General features: G+C 41.8%; 1 protein-coding gene across 1 annotated transcript; it reads left to right on the forward strand.

The window, feature by feature from the left end:
• Positions 1-1,477: 1,477 nt before the first annotated feature.
• LOC127376310 (E3 ubiquitin-protein ligase KCMF1) lies at positions 1,478-13,970 on the forward strand. Its single transcript, XM_051423048.1, has 7 exons — positions 1,478-1,639; positions 3,287-3,454; positions 5,316-5,455; positions 8,206-8,307; positions 9,825-10,005; positions 11,207-11,525; positions 12,365-13,970. Exons 1-7 carry the CDS (start codon positions 1,624-1,626, stop codon positions 12,690-12,692), a joined length of 1,254 nt encoding a protein of 417 aa, XP_051279008.1. The 5' UTR covers positions 1,478-1,623; the 3' UTR covers positions 12,693-13,970.
• The last annotated feature ends 1,616 nt before the right edge of the window (positions 13,971-15,586 follow it).

Below are 15,586 nucleotides of genomic sequence, written 5' to 3' on the forward strand. Positions count from 1 at the left end.
TGCACACAAGGTTTGTTTGGCAAAAGCCAACAATGAGGCACTGTGAAATACTAAAACAGTCAAGTTCTGTGGGGAGAGCAAATAAAGCATAATTTAAACATCTCTATCTAGTGTAACCGTGTTCAGACTCATTCCTAAAGTGATTGTCAAAAATCTCAGGTATGAGTCTCCTGAAGACAGAGCAAAGAGTTTCATATGGCAAAAAGGAGTCACACAAAGATTTTGGTTGCTCTGTAATTCTTAGTTTGTACTTCTAAAATCCACTAACTTTTTAAATCTAATCTATTTCAAGTGTGAGGCCTACATCATGCACCTACATTCCCTTTTTTTATATAATCAATGAGATATAAGGAATCTCCCTGTATGTAAGTGGCTGTGCATTTGACAAGTAGAGTTGATGGGTGATAGCTTTAAGGTTTGAACAATTCAACATTTATATTATTTGTTTAACTGTGCATATGAACTTTGATAACTTTTGAACTTGATAAATGTTGTGTAAACTTTCAGAGATGCCCAGAATCTTATAGTTATGATTACTTGTTTAAAAAAAATCATTATTTTGCTGGCGATGGGCATTGAGCTTATGGTACTATTAGTTATGTAGCTTATTCAGAGTAAATGGCTGACTTTCAGGTACTTATTATAAAGACCTATAAGCTATTGTTATGGAAATGTTCTTGTTAACTGGTGAGCTTCTGAAATAAAGATATAAAAACGTATGTCTTTTTTTGATTTTTTTTTTGAAGTGCTGGATGGAAAAGACAAAGAAGCACCTAATTTATAACAACTTTAGGGCGAGGAAGATGCAAGGACAGGCTGTCTCTATCTCTTATCAGTTAGTTCCTGTGGGCCTCCAATTAACTCTAGGGGAGTACCACCAGGTTCAGGATAGATTTCCTGGAGTAAATTTCCTGGAGTACAAATCAGCATAACAGTGTAACTCATAGGTTATTTGTTGAATAACATGTTGCACAATCATGTACAGATGAAAAGGATACCTAGTCTAAGCCACACGTCATAAGGCAGTCTAATAATTTTCCATTACACTATGTTTTTAAAGGACCAGTGTGTTGGATTTAGTGACGTCTAGATTATTATTTTCAAGTCATTATTATACACTAATGAAAACATACCTATGAATATTATATTCAATTTCTGCCAATAGAGCCTCCTAAATGTTACAAACTGCACTTTTAAAGCTTGGTTCAATTCAGTTCAGTGTATTTTATTTAAATGATTTCCAGTCAGTCCTGTCTACATGTATTAAAACTTATATTTGTTTAATATATATTAGGCTACATATTCATACACACAATAATAATATAATAACGAAATAAGAAACAATTTCAAACCCTGTGGAGGTCACTGTTTACCTCAGCTACCAACCTGCAAAGGCAACCTTCAACCAAGAATGAGACAACAGCGCCACCGTGTGGACAGAGGAGCCGTGCACCGGACAGTGACACAGCAGGAGGCGGAGGGGGGCAGTGAGCCAGACCGGATCCTTCATGAGGGAAGAGGCCAGGGACAGCCAGCCAACCCCGGCTTCTCTTCTCTTCACTGATATTGTTCTGTATAGCAAGCCAGGGAGCCCGAGCAGGGGGCTGCGTTAGTGTTCATAGGATGTCCCGTCATGAAGGTAAGAGTACACCTCAGCCCAGAGGCGTGAGCAAGTCGGAGTTTGTGATTAAAAACGTTGACAGAGCACCGCCAGCTAACGTTAGCTAGCCGAGGATTTCTTGTTTTGCAGCCCATCCTAGCTAACGGTGGCTAGCGTTAGCAGCAAGGTTGCAGTGTAATTTCGTGGGGACGCATTATGGCGGCCACAAAATGTGAATCTAATCCAACGGAGCTCGCAGTGGACGTTACTGTTTCGGAAAAAAATGTACAGCAGTCAGCGTTACTCGACCAAAACAACGCTGACATATTAACGGAAGAAGCTAGTTTACGTTAGCTGTTAAAGTGTGCTAGCTAGCCTGCAAGCTAGCTGGTAATAGGTTATGTAGGTTAACGTTGACGAGCTGGGGAGCAAGGGGGGAGTGCCGAGAGTAGGAAACATCAGAGAGCAGCGAGTCCCAGACGGCGTTGCGAGGTCGAAACTTGTCATATTGTTAATGTTAGCAGGTTTTTAGCCTCCTTCCCGGTTAAAGTTGGCCTGTATATTCCAGTTTCGCAAGCTAACATTTAGCAAACCCAACATTCACCTCGTCCTTGTGGCCAACCTTGTTGGGGCTTGAAGTTCGTTGTTAGAGAGAAGAAGACAGTCAGATAACATTGTCAGTGCATGTTTCAGCTCACAGACCGGTAAAAAAGTTGAGTTAGTTAGTCAAAGTCTACAACAGCTGTCTAGCTCGTCAGCTAACAGTTCAGCTAAAGGTAGCTGGTTTATTGGTTTAATGTTAAACCAGCAGCGAAGGATAGTCAGGCCCGAGCGGCCTTTATTTTCCATGCCTGTGTTGTTGTTGTTGTTGTCAACTTTACCGTCAGTTGTCATCAAGTTATTTATGTCTGAGATGTATGGAGTTATTGCTGCCATTAACGTTTCAGTAAGAGCTAGTTGTCAGCCGCTGCACAGCAGGATCAGGTTGGCTCTGAGCTTTTGCAGCCAGCAAGCTATGAATGGAGATAAGAGGGAGTTTAAACAGCCCGGTGTCATACAATACACCAAGACTGCACGACTGTCCTAGTCCATCAAGAATTGCATGGGCTTGAACACAGGGGGTCCCCTTTACCCCCATGTGACACATTAGGTTAAACCTTTTCCAAGTTTTGGAAATGAATATGTTGGTGAGGATGTTTTTTTGTGAATGAGCGAGGTGTTGTGAGTGTAGATTTATTAAAAGCTGAATGAGGCAGGCAGTCTGTTGGTCACTCCTCAAACAACACAGACATACAATCCACCTCACCCACGTCCCTTCACCACCATGACGAAAAGCAAATGTACAACAAAACAGAAACACATGAGAATATAATTAAATCCAGTAAACTACCACCGGAGCACAAATAGACTTGAGTTAACTTCAGTCACAGCCTCAGTTAAAACCTGAAACTACTGTATACGGATGTAGTATTTAGCACCTTTCATCCCGTAGTGATCTGGGATATTCCAACACAAAAATGTGGAGCAACCAGTATGTCTTGCAATAGAAAAAGGGCAAGACACACTGCATCATTTATTCACCCCTTAGCAGGATATCCAACCAGACTCCATATTTTTCCAATTAAAATGCCATTTTTTGTTGCCATTTGTCTTTAATATTTTTATGTCTTATCTTTCTTTCCCCAGGCGTCAGCTGTGATGCATGTTTAAAAGGAAACTTCAGAGGTCGACGATACAAATGTTTAATTTGCTACGACTACGATCTGTGCGCATCATGCTATGAGAGCGGTGCAACCACAACCAGACACACCACAGAGCATCCCATGCAGTGTATATTAACCCGAGTCGACTTTGGTAAGTAGAATTGATACTCACATCAGGCTTAATATGAGCACAGGTTGTGAAAATGTGGAAAGCGAAAGTTTGAGCCTATGTCATTCAGTATTATGATATTTGTTGCTGTCATTAATAATGTTTGCCAACACTTTACATCAATCGACGGATGTTGATAATTAACTGACAACCAGGCAAGGAAATACAGATGATGAATGCAATGTATGGACATTTTCTGCCTCTGCACAGTGCAGTTCTAACAATAACCCCAAAGCAGACAGACAATATCTATAAACTGTTTCTCATAGTCGTTTGTCACTTGAATGTCAGTGTACGTCTGAGTGAGACAGTACCTTAAGCTCAGTCTCAACATTAAACTATCAAAAAAAAAGTGTGATCTGCATCTAATGGGGCAAGGTACGTCTGTATGTGCAAGTGGTGTGATGGGTGATTGACCAGATGAAAGACTGACGTGACAGAATATAATAAAAACAAAAGGAATGAATAGCTTTATAAACAAATGATCTGACAGTTTTATACTTTGTTTTCAGATAGAGCAGCTGCTCGCAAATAGCTAAGCAGTGACTGAGTTGTACCCAGAACACCTGAGGAGTTTTTAGGAGTGTGTTATTGGGCTTCTTGGTTCGATGTTGGAGTGGCAGCAACAGGGATATAGAGTTCAATCTGAACCAGACCACACTTACTGTAAATTCAGTCACTACTGATAATGGTAAACCTGGCATTACAGTAGACGTGGTATCATCAAATGTAGTAAAATGATGGTGTTGATTGAATGGACCATTTCTCTTGCTTTTGGATGACCGCTTCTAAAACTAATTCATGCATTGGAGCTGTGAAATATGTTGGTATTCAGCCTTTCACACATTGGAAATGCTGTTTTACAGTCTGTTGAAAAAAAATACAAACTGTTGCTGCAAACACAGCAGAAGGTGCAAGCTTACAAATGCGACCTTATTCTTGTGGTTGTGCCTGTTGATCCTCCATCAACTGCACCGAGGTTGTTTTATGTTGGATCGCAGTATTTGCATACACACCTCAGTTTAATGTGTTTTTTTTAAATCTCAACCCAGACACGTTTGGTTCAGTCTCACCACTGTAATCAATGTTGTTTCCTACCGATATACCCACAGTGCTTTACCCGCCCAACACCACATAGCAACTAGCTGGTGAACATAGTGGAGCATTTACTAAATATATAACCAGATATTTTCTTCAGAAGTTGGTGGAAACACAACAGAGCTAGTGGGAAAGTGAAAACTGGACTTTGATTCATCAGGTGGACACAAACACTACTCCAAATAAATGCTAATGGTGCTTTGTATCTGCTGGATGTGTACATTGTTATAGTCCCTCATCATTTAAATCATTTTGTGCCATAGCTATTGTGAAAGCTAAATGTTGCTGTCATTAAATGGACCGTTGTAATCAGTCAATTAGCTCTGACAGCCTACTTACAGGTAGTTGAATGTAAGTAGGCTTGGGAATGTTTTATCATGATTTGTGTCCTATAATCTGGCAAAACATGCTCTTAACTTGGAGGTATCTCTCATTAATTAAACCCGTCTGAATTGAATCTATTTATTAATCTTGTCCAAATGGGCTTTAACGTGACTTTGTGTGGTTACACCCTGATTAAAATATGCATTTTGAATCTTTAACTTTCTGTTCTTGTCAAACTCCATGTATTAGTATCCACGACTCTTGAGATTTTATACAGGAGCTTTTATCATGTATGATTCTGTGGCAGCTGTGATAAAACTTTGGTCCTACTCAGGGGAAACCCTTCAATCCCAACCCCAGGGATGGACTTGCAGTTAAAACACTGAGGCTGAATGCCATGTCCATCTTGATTCCCCTCTAGACCTGTACTACGGAGGTGAAGCGTTCTCAGTGGAGCAGCCCCAGGCCTTCACATGTCCCTACTGTGGCAGGATGGGCTACACAGAGATCTCCCTGCAGGAACACGTGGCTGCAGAACACACAGAGACCTCCACAGAAGTGGTAAGTTGGTGCTGAAGCTTCACACACAGGCATCTATAAAACCTTGACTAAATGTTTGCAGAGATCGTAACACCTGGAGACATTTACATCCCTCAGAATATTTTCTAAATTGAATAAATGTCCCTCACATTCGAGGAGCCCGTAGGTTTCGAAAGTGTGCTGCATTATGTTTACATCTTATTCATTGTCATTGTCTCATTGTGGCTTCACAATGTCAGTCGAGCATAGTTTTGATGTCAGCCGAACTGCAAGTGATGTCAGGTAGACTGTGCAGCTCTATTTATAAATACTCACTGCTGTTCTTCTGACAGCTCATACTTTAAAGAACCATAGCCCGTGCACTGTACACTCAATTTTACTGCTGACATTTTTCCAATACTTGTGATTTATTGTATTATTATATGTGCTGCTTCTTCTTTCCTCTGATTTCCTTTTGATTTTGGAAACATTCGTAAATCAACTTCCAGGTTCTTGTTTGAGAGGTCCTAACCAGTGCCACATTAAAACACTCTTATACAGATTGAAGAAATAATGTCCCCATTTGGAAATTCGTGTTAGTTTTGAAGTTTTTTGGGGGGGTTTTTTGAGTTAAGGTGTTAAGTTGGTGATAAATAGTTCTGTTAAAACAATGTGTGTTGGTTTAGTTAAGTTACTTTGAAGATCGAGACCGTGTCCCATTCGGTCCATGCTGCTATCAGTGAAATGTTTTCATGCCTACCTCTGTGGCGTTTGAGTCATTGACAGTCATAACTCACATTAGCTGATCTGAAGCTATGTAGGAAAAGGTGTCTTTCACTGTGAGTGACTATTCATGAGTAAATGACTGTGAGGGTAGGCAGTGAATGTCCAATGAGTGAATAACTTTGTTAGCGACTTGTCTCCCACTGCAGCAGACAGGCAGCAAGTGTCGTATGAAAAATATAATGTAGTTCCTGATCACAAATATTGTTTTGGTTTGTCACGTTGTGCCAGCCTTCAGGGTATCACAGTAAGTCGTTGTCCTTTTAATGAAAAAAGGGATGTTGGGTAAATACTTCACCTATCTGTTTTGATGTCAGCACTGGAAGCTAGCTCGGCTAATTGGGATTGTCAGCCTTTTAAATACAGTAACATGATTAGAGATACGCTGATCGATTAACTGGTGACTGGAATCGAGTGATTCGATGAGTCTCATATATATCTGATTCTGTGTCGGTCAAATTTACACACACATGCTATGATGGTTCATGTGCACAGCGGCACAGACAATAACTGACACACACACACACACAAGCTAACTCATGTCACAGATGTGGACTTTTTTTACTGCGAGTGATGAAGACATAATAAGACTCCTCCACACAAGGCTCACCTGCAGCTGTGGAAAAGGAATCACTGCTGGAAAAAAATCCCATACATGTTTTTTGGGGCGACTTTATGAAACATAGTGCTGACATTCTGAAAGTCGACAGAGCAGACCCACGCTGGGAGAGAGAAACAGAAAGAGGCAGGGCAAGCCGGTGTGTGTGCAGTAAGAGAGGTGGAGGTGTGTGGAATACATTTGACTTTTCCATTAAAGAGGTACTCCACCCTAAAACATGTTCTTTGAGGTGTAAACTGAATTATATGACTATACTGTGATGAAACGCATCAATGCTGGTTTTATTTATGAAAATCTGCATTTTGTCTCTCAACACGCTCTCAACAGTTTTAAATCACCCTGTACGTCACACGACAAATGCTGAGATAGAGTCAATATTTATATAAATAAACAGCATTAACCCCTTCTAATCATAGAACGGCAACCCGCCTCCCCCAGCCTTGGTTTTGTGTGAGAGTCTGTGAAACTGCCGTGTTCATTTTTAAATGTATACTGATCGAGACGCATCATTCACAGGAGTTCATGCTAGTTTTTATAACCTTCTAGTATTTTTCTATTCTGGCTCAGTGGTTTAGACTTGTGCTTTAGACAGGTGTAGAAACACCACCGGACTGCTATGTTTACCTTGATCCCACACACTTGACAACCCCCCCAGAGACTCACGCACATACTGGAGAGTAAGCCTCTCTGAGCTGTTAGCTCAGCTACAACACAGAAACTTTTACAAACGGCCGTCAAAGTGCTTTGAGTGACTGTAAAAGCTCCAGCAGACTGCGTGTTTCCAGTGCGGACATGGAGAGTCTGACAGCAGCAGCTCATTAGCTCTGACTACCTGCCACTGCTTCTGCTACGCTGCTGTCTGTCAATCACTCCGTTCGGTGTCAAACCACGTCCCCTAAAGTCACTGTCCTTTGCAGGTCTCTGATGCATTTTTTAAATTTGCTGACAACTGAAAGCATAGTTGCACTTTAAAGAAAACTTACAAAAATGTTTGTGTCTCAATTATTGGAATCAGACAAAATTGGTATCGGTAGGTCTGCCAAATAAATTGCAAGATCATCACATGATGCTTTTCACAGTATCCATGGTACAACAGTACAGCTCATATGTCATTCTGTTTAGCAGCTGACTATCAAATTGTTGATTGCAGGGCTTCCACCAGCAAATGAACTCACCAACTCTCATTTAAATTCATCCAGAGTTTTGACACACTCAACACAGAGCTGGAGCGTTCCTGAGATTGCATCTCTTCATGTTTAAATATGGAATTTGTACAGTAGATATTTACCAATGTCAGTGTTTGTTCAAGAGGACCCAGCACCAACTGGTGAATATTGTGCATCGAAGTGTGCTGAGATTAACGTGTACACTCTCTCTTCCTGTTCTCTAGATCTGCCCCATATGTGCAGCGCTGCCAGGTGGCGACCCGAATCATGTGACAGATGACTTTGCTGCTCATCTCACACTTGAACACAGAGCTCCCAGAGACTTGATATCCTTTTCTGCTGCAGTAACTACAAAAAAACATTTGTGTTTCAGTTGTGTGAAGAGAAGCAGATATTTCAAGATTTGTGTGCAGAAACTACTCTGATACTTACGCTTCTATTACACGAAAGAGGTGATGCAGTTTGTGTCATCCAGATTGCTTTGTCATTTTAAAGATTAGAGCACCGGGGAGGCATCTGTTCACTGAAACTGACATTTGTTGACATTTTGCTAATCACACTAAAGCCTCCTGTGGTAGTTTTCCAAATCACTGTGGTGGGTGAACATGAATGAGGTAAAATATCAGAATGTGTGCATTAATGATATCATGGCTGTTGTGCTGTTTGTAACTAAATTATGTGTCTCATGCCATTGTGACAAACTCCGATAAAAGGGCATCACTCAGATTAATTAGATGCACGCTGTTTGCCACTGGTTTGCTGCATAGATGAGGAAGGGCAGAGTGGAAGCCAAGTTGTCCTTATTCCCAAAGCCCTGAGAGGTAGTGGTAACTTAACTAGATTATGAAATGTGCAGTTCAGTGTTGTTGACCACCAACTCAGTTTTTAGTGTCACCACAATGCCTGGCCTCATGTTAACTTAAATGAAAATGTTTCCAATGAGTTTCACATAGAGAGGTAGACAGATTTTAGACAGGACAGGTATCGGATTGGTACTAGATATTGGAATCAGTATCTAGAGAGAATAAGCTGTAATAGCTTGTATTGTTTTTGTCAGCTGTTCTACTGCCATGTCACATGCATTTCTGCCGACTGCAGAGAGCAGTAACAGGTGTGGGCACAAAAACATTACTTAATTACTATGGAGTCTGATTAAAACTTGAGGCTCTGTTTAATGTATTAATCAATTATATTCCAGAAATGTGCACTCATCCTCTTCATTCCTTTGAGGTTGAAGATGCAGTTCATATAGGAATTAACATAAGTGTATGAGTATACTTCTGTTGCTCAGGAGATCCACAGAAAGGAGATTTTTTTTTTCAAGAATTCGTAAGGCAGTGTGCATTTAGTTTTTTTTTTATCAAATTGTGTGAAGGATTGAGATGACAGCATCTGCTTTTGCCTGTCTGGAATCAGCTGAAATACTCAGTGAGTTGCACTCTGGGAAAGACTCATAGGACTGACGACAGCAGTCTGTCTATTTATAGAGTACTTTGAATAAGTGCTGCGGAGAAAACAAAAGATGCAAAAATGTTGTTAAATTTAACACAGAACAAGTTCATCATAAGTCTATTGTGCATAGGTACATAGTGACATGGGAGCACTGCTGGTTCAGAGGGCCTGAGTGTAGGGCTGAATCTACAAGCTGATGTTTTACAGCATTTAAAAATGTATATCTTTGGGTTTTGGACTGTTGGTCGGACAATACAAATTGAAGATAATCATCTCGGGCTCTGGGAGCTAACAATGAGGCATTTTTCACATTGAATGTGTAATCCAAAGGCAAAATGAGGAGCTCTAGCACCATTACGCTCTTGATGTGTTCCTTAATGGCGAGCTTCACGATGAGTCCAGTGGGGTGCGGCATGTGAGGAGGATGTTTCATCCCGGTCGTGGGCTGGGGGGTCCGCGAGCCCGCAGGTCTAACATGCACTTCACCAGCAGCACCACAGGGGGGCTCTCCACAAGTCAGAGTTCCTCACAGAGCTCCAACTACAGCAGAGAGGCCATGGACCCCATAGCAGGTCAGTCACGCAACACACACACACACACACACACACACACACACACACACACACACACACACACACACACACACACACACACACACACACACACACACACACACACACACACACACACGGGAGTCATGGTTACATGGTAAACCCATGTATCATACAGACAGTACAGGCTCTGTCTAAGGCACAGAGTTGCAGAACAAGAAGCAGTGTAGCCTCACTTAGGTCATTTCTGTTATTGGTACAGTCAGGCAGAAAACAATTATTGTCTTAGCTGCAACTGCAGAAGGTCTGAGACAACATATAAAACACTGGTGCTTAGTACTAAATCCTTTGTGTGACACTCATAAATAGAACATTTATGAGTGTCTTTAATATAAATAGTTTCTCTCCATCATAGATAAATTACCTGCAGTAGCACAGATACTGTATGAGCCTGGTTTGTGTTTCTGTGTCCACTTAAAGAATGTCTGCATAGTACTGTGTGGGCAGAGTTGTTGCTGTGGCAATTCCTTGTTTATTCTGTTCCCAATTTTCATCTGGTTCAGTGCTTGGCATTCGCCATGTCAGCTCCAGCTGTGCCATAATGAGGGTCCCTGTTCAGTCTGCCTCACAAACAGGGTACCAGCCTCCTCTCTAATGACCCGCTATACCTGCTGGGCCGTTGACCTGACTGGTGGAGTTTTAGCTGGAAAACCTCACTGATGAGTGTCTTTTGAGTTGTAGTTCTGTACCGATCAGAGGCTGCACAGCAGCCCTACCTGATGGTGTTTCTCATTACAGCTCTGTGACAGCATAGCTCATAAATGTGACAATTTTTACATTTCTTACCAATTCATCTGCATGTTTTGTAATGTAATGCTTTGTATGTAGTTTGTCTCACTTCTGTACATTTCTATGTGTTTCGCTAATGTTGCTCATGGCTGTTTTTATTACATACACATGCTTTGTTATATTGGGCTATAATGAAAACATTTGTATTATTTTGAACTATCTTCAGTTTGTATGACATGCTGAAAGATTATGTTTTCATGAGAGCCTACTGTCTGGTAAACTGGTATACTGGTATACTGGCATCTTTGCTATACTTCAGTGGAAGTGGTGCAGGTTCGTAGCACAGGACTGAATTGACCAGCTCTTTGCGCCTTATTATAATCCTCATCATTTCTGACATTAAGCCTTTATCTTCTCCATTTTCATCCTCCAGAGCTGCTGTCCCAGTTGTCAGGGGTGCGGCGTTCAGCCGGCGGTCAGCTCAGCTCGGGCCCATCGGCCTCCCAGCTCCAACAGCTTCAGATGCAACTCCAGTTGGAGCGTCAGCAGGCCCAGGCGGCACGTCAGCAGTTGGAGACGGCCCGAAACGCAACCCGGGGCGGCGGTCGAGCCAATGCAATCCTCAATACCAATTCAGCCGCAGCAAACCCCAATCCCAGCGCCAACCACAATACCAACCCCAGTCCCAACCCGGGTCCACCGGAGTCCAACACACAGCATAATGCACATAGCTCCCAGTTTCTACTCAGCAGGTGTGACTGTCACTCTTATTTTTTTGCATCTACTTTAAATGTCTTTACTTTAAAGTCGCCTTCCACTCGAAAGTTGTTTAAGGGTGAAAGTTTCTCTGCTCACCTTAAAGGTGACAATAAAGTTTCTGTTTACGTTCAGTGTTAACCAAAACTAATTGTGTGCGTTGCAGTCTAACAAACATACTAAATTTCCTTCTCATAAAACATTTTGAAGCAGTTTTTCCAACATTTTGAAACCTGCATTGTTTATGTCTGTTTGCTCTTTAGCAGTGTTCTTTTGCTGACACACTGCTGCACTTACTGCCGCATTACCACCACCTGCCATTCAGTGGAGTAATGTGAAACAATTGGAAGGAATGTGTATTGCGTTTGTGTATGCACTTCTGTGAGACAAATGCAAATCCAATCATTAAAACATCACTCTACAGCACTACTAGTGGTAAAAACAACATACAGCTTATTCAAGTGTGATGTGGAGACTTACAACCTCCAGTGCACATTTACTGAGAATGGACTTTATAGTGAAACACCAGACATCTTGTGTCCAGCAATTAAGTTTTTGAAATGAACAATATTTGGATAATCAATGATCTTTCATGATTTTTCATTCAGAGAAAAGGAGTAGATGTAATTAAGAATTAGAAACAATAATGTTATTTTCTATTTCTGCTAATAGATCCTCTTTAACGTTAACCACTGGACCTTTAAAATATCTCGAGGGGATCTCCAAGATGTGTTTTTTTTTTTTATTCTTTACTGTAACCCGATTTGTCATCCATTCGTCTTCCTCCTTATTATCAACTGCTACATGATCCTGTCGCCTCCCGTCTCTCCCGCAGGCTGAGCGAACCGCGGCTGTCTGAGGCAGAGCGGCAGGCGTGCGAGGCCCAGTGGGCCGACAGGAGCCTGTTTGTGACGGAGCTGCTGCTGTCAACGCTGCTCCCCGACGAGGACGCCTCGGCCTCTTCCTCCGAGGACGAGGACGACTGTCACGGCTCGTTGCGGAATTTCGCTGACTTCGAGGCCATGGGCTGTGTTGAGGTCATGACCTTGGACGTGGCACTGGAGAACCTCAACCTCAAGGAGACGACCCCGGCTACCAAGACGACGAAAACTACGACTAAAACAGCACCAACGAAGAAAGAGCCTCCCGCGCCACCCCTTTGATGACATGGCCACTCGCTCTCTCTCTCTCTCTCTCTCTCTCTCTCCCCTCAAACCACCATTGTAACTGGCTGACTGCTGAGTCGGTCCAACTGCCAATGGATGACAAAAAAGACTGCAGTTCTTTTTGGCTTTGTTTTATTATTTTTTTTCTCAGTGATTGTCATTTCAGCTCTGTCGCTCCCCACTCAACCCCATGTTTATTACGTTGTGTACATTGAATAAAAGTAGTGAGACGAGAGAATGTGAAAGCAAGCAAGCGTGGTGGGTGCGTGAGAGAAAGAAAAATAACTATATAAATATATTATAGAAAAATCTATATGAAAGTTGATAATCAATTCCACATAACCCGTGTTTTTCTCTAGCAGATGAGCAAAGCGTAGTTAGCCATTTTAAGAGACGAACACGTCACACACTCACCCAGGGAGAGGAGGCAGACAGAAACCTCTCCGATTTAAAAACGCTGCTGTGTATTTATAGTTATTAATTAAAGAAGTGCTTGGATGGTTTACCACAACTTGAGCATGAGCTTAAATCACCATGTGCCCATTTCTAACTGCACAGTCACTAGATGGGGAGGTCTTTCTCTGTTGTTCAGACACCTGAGTAACTGTAAATGAACGGTGCTGAGAGCCGCGTCACTGGCGTTCCTGCACCACACACACAAACAGACTGACGGCTGCGTTTGGTTACATTCATGTCCAGTCTCGACCCCCCCCCCCTCCCCCTCCGCCCCTGTGTGACATCACCTGTTTTGGGTCATGTGACCTTGCTTTATATTGACTGTGGGCACTTTGGTTTTGAATTGCATATCCAGTGTCCATTTGTGTACACTACAGATGCTCTACATAAAGGCGTTACACAACCCCCGGAGGCAAACAGAGATGAAACCGTCTCTTCAGTGTGACCATTTTCTGGCCTTTTCTAACACGGAAGAAACACAACACATACGGTTGTTTGTTTTTTTTTTTTTTTTTGTTTTCCCTCTCTCTCTTTTATGGAAGACCAGATGCTACTCTCTCAAGCTTCCCGTGATCTGAAATTAATCTTCTCTCCATTACTCGTGAATGCAAAGATTACTTATCATGTGACTTGAAGGAGAGAATCCTGTATTGCTCTTTCCATTAATTTCTCTCAGTCAGAAAGATCTTTGTATGCCTCCACCGCTACCTGAAGAAATGCAATGTATGTTTTTGGCTCAGCGAACAAGCCAAATCACAGGGTAAACCTTTCAGTTTGGAGGACAATAAAAATGTTTTGGATGGAAATGAACTAACCCAATCCTGCTCTGGTTTGTGTTTTTACTTTCTTTCTTTCTTTCTTTTTTTTTTTTTTCTCAGTTGCTAACTTCTTGGTGAGCATGTACAGCATATGGTAAAAATAAACACCTATCTTACAGGTCAAGTTCAATCTCAATAAGTCTTGTCATCTCCTGATGCATGTCCTCATTCACCGCAGCGGCGCCACATCAGATAAACGTGCTAGACGAAATCAAGTCCAGGTGATAGTGGAGTGGACTGAAGGGAAGGATGACAGAAGATTTCAGACTAAAACAGACGCGTAGTATCACTTTAACCATGAAACCTTGAGTACCAATTTGGCATTATTTCCACGGGGGGGGTTCTTGTCCTCCCTTCACTTATTACTGTATGTTCTGTGTCAACTTTATTTCTGAGACCACACCTATGTCGTTCTCAAACCCTGGCGCCTACATTACCCACAATACAACTTGACCACAGACATTTCGGTCAGATATTGGAGCTGCTAGCAGGAGATGAGGAATGGATTACAGCGGTCTGGTGAGGTTTCATTTTCAAACTGCTAGTCTTCAGCTCCAACCGATGCTGCCTCGAGTTACATCACTGCAACATTAAATACTTACATCTTTATCCTGGACTTGGTCAGCCTCTTGGTAACAACTGTTAGACCCAATGGAGCTGTGGTTGCTGATGTTCCAAGAAAGATTAGGACAGCTGAAAGGGGCAATTAAGTACCAAACACACAGGGTACTGTATATAATAGACCTTTTTCACAGCAGTCTGACATAAAATAGGGTTAACACAAGTGTTACCAAAAATAGTGATTCAGGTCAAACAGAGTCAGGGTGCTGTGATTGTGTACACTCACCCTGCTGCACTAAATGGAACAGAACCTTAATTAGTCTCATTTGTAACAGTTCACCAGTTAGCGTGCCACATTAAATGCCTAAAAAGAACAAAATAGCCATTTCTTTGTTCTTCAAACACTGAAATCACTCTTCTATTTTTATGTTATTGTGTCATGGAAACAGACCACACAGAGCCTGAGGATCTCAGACATCAAAAGGAAAAAAAGCCATGATATGTCTCGAATCACAAAACTGCTGATTTCTGAGCTTGTAATCTTGATCTTGTGTAACAAAATAATAGAAGGTCAAAGGTCCACTTAAAACCTCATAGTCGTCCTCTTTTGATCGTGTTCTTCCGTGGTGTCTGGTCCCTCTTTAAGTGTCTCTCAATATCACACACACACACACACTCACACACACACACACACACACAGACTAGTGGAAGTGAAGTTGCTGGGCTTGGGATGTAAAGTGTTTGTAGTCCACATATAACAACATGAAGAACAGGTTTTTTTGCAGTATGCCAAGAAGACAGCAGCTTCCACTATTACATTTCAAACAATTCAAACATCAAGAAAAAAGTAATGACAAATACTTGCTGGAGGATAATGCAAATGATGAAGAAGAATTATGTAAATAGAGTTAAAGGAGAGGCCTCAGTCAAAATACTCCGCTTTCACTAAGTCACTATATACAAAATGAAACAATTGGATTGTACGAAAACGAGCTCTACATCCACGTAGATGGACAACAGGCTGCAGTCAGACATAGCAATGCAAAGACGGGATGC

The sequence above is a fragment of the Dicentrarchus labrax genome, unplaced genomic scaffold, assembly GCF_905237075.1.
Source record: "Dicentrarchus labrax unplaced genomic scaffold, dlabrax2021, whole genome shotgun sequence".
NCBI lineage: Eukaryota > Metazoa > Chordata > Actinopteri > Moronidae > Dicentrarchus > Dicentrarchus labrax.